This window comes from Melanaphis sacchari, unplaced genomic scaffold, assembly GCF_002803265.2.
Source record: "Melanaphis sacchari strain LSU unplaced genomic scaffold, SCAv2.0 Contig924_pilon_pilon, whole genome shotgun sequence".
NCBI lineage: Eukaryota > Metazoa > Arthropoda > Insecta > Hemiptera > Aphididae > Melanaphis > Melanaphis sacchari.
Window position 1 is genome coordinate 1 of NW_020271653.1, and position 5,308 is coordinate 5,308.

Sequence of the window (5,308 nt, forward strand, 5' to 3'; positions counted from 1 at the left end):
TGGTAACCACTTCGTTCCGATTTACGTATTGCTATATAAATTAAACATATCTGCCATAAATATTTCGTGAGTATGCTATTATTGTTTTATGTTTATTGTAATAAAAATTAACAGTTGGTATCTAATAATTTATTCAGGTAACCAAATTCGAAAATTAAGTTTTGACATTAGTTAATAATTGTAAGTTAGATAAACTTTTGTTTTCAATACATTACAAGTGACAACCCTGAATATCTCAGCAAAAATGATTGATTGGTAAGTTTGAATAATATTTTAGGAATCTTAACTAGTGTATCTTGTTTCTGAATCAGATCACTAATGAAAGATGATTTCAATGTGCCGATCGCGTTCTATCGGCAGTTTATTTCACGTGACATAATTTTTATATTGGGCGATCTATTTTCTATGTGTTTATAATCAATAATTATATTTATATATTTTTAATTTTGTTGGATTCAGGTGTTGTCGCGCGCAGTCTGCGGGGTGAAGAATTTTGAAAGCAATAGCGCGGTTCATGGATTTGCACGTTACGACATCGTCACACAACGTGACCGTCGACTTTCCGGCGATGCAGTGGGCTATTAGAGATAAATAATAATATTCAGGTACATTGTAGACAATAAACCTTATCGCGCTCTATCGGAAATAATTTCTGCGCGGTATTTTTATACGGGCAGTGAGCGATCTATTGTTATAATCAATGGTACAACGTAGTCTGACCGTTAAATTCTAAGCACAAACGCCACAAACATTATCCCATGAAAATAATGCAGTGCATTGCCACACGGCAAACCACACACGATGAAATACGTCATGTGTATGTGTGTGTGTCTACGTCGTTGTTATCAATAAAACTAACACGCTGCAATCACTATTCGCCATTCAATATTCATTATTTTCAATTTTGCTTTCTCTCCTCTTCGCATTTGTTGAGTTGTAGACCTATTTCTCATTCGTGGCATTCTCGTTTCTTGTGATTTTTCGTTAGAATTAGTCGATTGAACATGAGTAACGCTACCGAAAAAAATCCGGCCAGTCTGGAGCAGCAGGTAAGATGATCGGTATTTACTAGTATACAATTAACAATTTAAAAAATTAAATCTATATTTCGGATTTAATAGTATTATGCTTGTGTGTAGAGAATGCAAATATATGCATACGACTTGACGCTAATTTTTAATAAGACTTTTTAATAGCTGTAACTGTGGTGAAATCTCGATGTTGTGTGTATCGGATCATTAAAAAAACAGTTACTAATTAATATCTAGTCATTTTGTCAGTTGAAAATATGTCATCTATGTTTTTATTAAATTAATATCATGACTAAGAAAACTTATATGATTAATGATTTATCTGTTTATTTTTTAAAATTTTTTTTAGTTAGCTGCTTCAGACTTGCAAAATGCAAATGCAAAAAAACAAGGTAATTTTTGGTCTTAAATGTTTTTAATATAATGTGTTTTGGACATGTTAATTCTCATAATTTATCAGGCTACAATACTGTAGAGTTGATTATTATTTATGTTTACATAAATATAAATATTTTAAGCAAATTATTCTAGTGTCTCAATGATAACCATCTACTGATGAATATTCTTTATATTATCATTACTATTTTATTAATCGACATAACTGTCATTCAGGTTATACAAGGTGTAGGCTTCAGTTTTTGTGAAGTATTACTATTTCAATCATTAGTAAACATAGTTATTGTAAAAGAAATAAAAATATTTCTAACTCTCATGTTTCTTGTTCTATAATTAAATTATAGTTAGTCTCCAAAAACCTAATTTGTTTTAATGTTGTATAATTAGAACTATATTAATGTCCATTTAAAAAGACAAATCTAATTTCTTAATAATGCCTTATTTATTTATAGCACTTCTAATTGGTATTTGACTAATTTCCATTCAAATTGACTTATGTTCATTATATGTAATCTTAAGAAATAAATACATTTTTAGAAAATTAGTTTTATAATCTTTATTAAATTGATTATATATTTTTTTTTCATCTAAATATTTGTATACTTGTATTTATTTTATCATAAAAATATTATGACTAATTTAAATAATAATATAACACCTATATTTAAATTCAAAATATTTTATAATTATTGTATTGTAGTCACTTGTACATTCAATTTTTACTTATTCTTATCTTAGCATTAAAACATTTATCTATAAAGACAATGTAGGTTATAATTAATAATACATTCATGTATATATAGGTTCTACATCTGTCCTTAAAAGTAAGAAAACAGATTCTAAAAAAAATGAAAAAGCACCAAAATCGCAAAAGTCTGTTGAAGATAATAGTAAACAACAAGGAAAGTTTGTAGAATTACCAGGAGCTGAAATGGGAAAAGTTGTTGTTAGATTTCCTCCGGAAGCAAGTGGGTTAGTGCTTGTGTGTTTTATACATTTTTCTAACATTTATAGCAACAAATTTTATTAAGAACAAAAAACAATAAAGTGAATTGTTTTTATGTATTTTAATTAATCAAATATTAAAAATAATTTGTTTTTTAGATATTTGCATATTGGACATGCAAAAGCTGCTCTATTAAATCAACACTATCAATTGGCTTTTAATGGTCGTCTAATAATGCGTTTTGATGATACAAATCCAGCAAAAGAGAAAGAAGATTTTGAGAAGGTAAAAAAATAATATGTTCATCTTTTTACTAATTTGTCAGTTTGTTTTTTGTCTATTTTATGAAAAGTAATAAAAATCATTTCATGCTAAATTATGAGATTAAGGTTTGGTGATATTTATTTCATATTGTTAAGGTTATATTAGAAGACGTTGAAATGTTAAAAATTAAACCTGACATTTTTACATATACATCTGATCATTTTGATAAAATGTTGGATATATGTGAGAATGGAATGTTAAAAGAAGGTTTAGCATTTGTAGATGATACCGATGGAGATACAATTCGTTTGGAACGTGAACAACGGATAAATTCAAAAAATCGAAATAACTGTAAGTATTATGATTTAAATACTATATTTAAAAATACAGAAAATTTATCGATCTTAAGTATTTAAATTTAGTATTTAACAGTTTTGAATTAACATTTATTTCTTGATTATTATAATTTATAGCAGCGGTTCTCAAACTGTGCTCCGTGGAGCCCTAGGGCTCCGCGAGAGTAGTCTAGGGGGCAGGGGCTCCGTGGCTCCCTGAGAATATTTGTATTAATTAAATTTAAATTATTAAATTATTATTATATTTCTTAGTTAAATTTTTATTTTTATAATCAATATTATTTAGACCGTACCAATATGAATTATTTTAAACGTTTAAAACTTTAAAATATTTATAAATCCACATATGTCATATTTTGTGTCATTGTCAAAATGAGATTAGATAAAAGTCGGGTTTTTCATTCATTTGACATGTTGTACGATAATTATTTAGTTTACTTATCTACAATAGTACAATCTACATTCTACGAAGTTCTAATAATTTCTTGATTCTTCAGTCATTACTCGTTATTCATCGGCCGCTGACGCAAATATTGTTATTTCGGTGTGTATTTCGTATTACGTGTTTCCTATTTTACCATCAATTGTTTTTATTGTTAACAATTTTTTTTGTGAATAAAAATTCAAATGGATCGTATATATTCGTATTTTACAGAAAATAAAAATAAAAAGCAAATCATTTACAATTGTTAATTGTAATTACATAATTTATTTATGAATTTTTGTTGTCTCATATAGACATTTCTGATCTTTGGGGCTCCGTAATTTTTTTTAGGAATATATGGGCTCCGTGAACAAAAAAATTTGAGAACCGCTGATTTATAGCATTAATTTAGTCATTTGGCTATTAATTTCATTATTTAGAGTTTAAACAGTTCAATGTAATGTTTAATTTTATCAGAAAGATTAAAGGTGACTAACTTCTGTTTTTATTATTACTTAAATCATTCTTTTAATTTTGTTAAATGGGAATTCATAAATAACATTATATATTGCGTGTTATGCCTGTGGACCTCGACTAGATTAAATACATTTTTAAATTTATATACTTACATTTCAGCAATTGAAAAGAACTTGGAGTTGTGGAAACAAATGGTCTTAGGTACAGAAATTGGTCAAAAGTGTTGTGTCCGAGCTAAAATTGATATGCAATCGGCAAATGGATGTTTACGTGATCCAACAATATATCGTTGTAAACCTGAACACCATCCTAGAACTAGTGATAAGTACAAGTAAGGACGTAACAAAAAAATTAATATTTTGTTGGCTCAATACGAACTATTCACTTCAAATAAGTTTAACTAAAATAATATTGATAATTAGTTAAGTGTTAGCAGCTTATAATTAAATTTTGAAAAATCATCTGTTGTGTATCATTCTTTGTCTGAGCTCACATAACATATTATTTGCAACATTTAATTTCATAGTGATAACTGTTAAATTATAGGTTTAATCTTTGTAAATCGCTCCATGTAATAATATTTTATAACTATTAGAAACTAAATATCTGTGTATACAGAAATACGATTTACATGAAATGGAAATTATTTATGTAGTATGGTGAAAAAACTGGTTTATATAATAAAATAACTATGTGACTTCTAAGAAATTTTTATCTATTTCCTATTTTATTTATAATGTTTGATTAATTTTATAAATTGACTTGTGATATAAATGATTCTGGGCTTCGACACAAGCTTATCTCGGTGAGGATTTCAAGAGAGTTATTTCCAGTGTAAGGTTTTAATAAAAATAAAATTAAGTTAATTTAATATGTAATTGTATTTAATTCAAATTAATGTCATTTTAAATTTATTTTAGAGTATATCCAACTTATGACTTTGCTTGTCCTATCGTGGATAGTTTAGAGGGTGTTACTCATTGTTTACGTACTACAGAGTATACTGATCGTGATGCACAATATTATTGGTTTTGCGATGCATTGAAACTCGGAACTCGCGATAATGAAACCCGACCTTATGTGTGGTCTTATTCAAGATTAAACATGACCAATACTGTTTTGTCAAAAAGAAAATTAACTTGGTTTGTTGAACAAGGTCATGTAGATGGATGGGATGATCCTCGCATGCCGACTGTTCGTGGTGTATTAAGGAGAGGTATGCAGGTGGAAGCATTGAAACAATTCATAGTGGCCCAAGGATCTTCTAGAACTGTTACAGCTATGCAGTGGGATAAAATTTGGTCATTGAATCGCAGTATCATTGATTCAATAGCACCAAGGCATACAACTTTATTGTTATCCAATTTAAATAAAGAAAATGCTATATTATCTTATCAGCCAGTTGAAGTTGTGG

General features: G+C 27.9%; 1 protein-coding gene across 1 annotated transcript in view; it reads left to right on the forward strand.

The window, feature by feature from the left end:
- Window positions 1–834: 834 nt before the first annotated feature.
- Window positions 835–5,308, forward strand: part of LOC112602934 (bifunctional glutamate/proline--tRNA ligase) — a gene marked incomplete at its 5' end in the record, with an annotated part of 6,118 nt that continues 1,644 nt past the window's right edge. Inside the window, 6 exon segments of the mRNA XM_025351303.1 lie at window positions 835–1,049; window positions 1,381–1,423; window positions 2,231–2,399; window positions 2,532–2,658; window positions 2,793–2,988; window positions 4,054–4,225. Of these exon segments, the coding sequence (XP_025207088.1) occupies window positions 1,005–1,049; window positions 1,381–1,423; window positions 2,231–2,399; window positions 2,532–2,658; window positions 2,793–2,988; window positions 4,054–4,225 (752 nt within the window).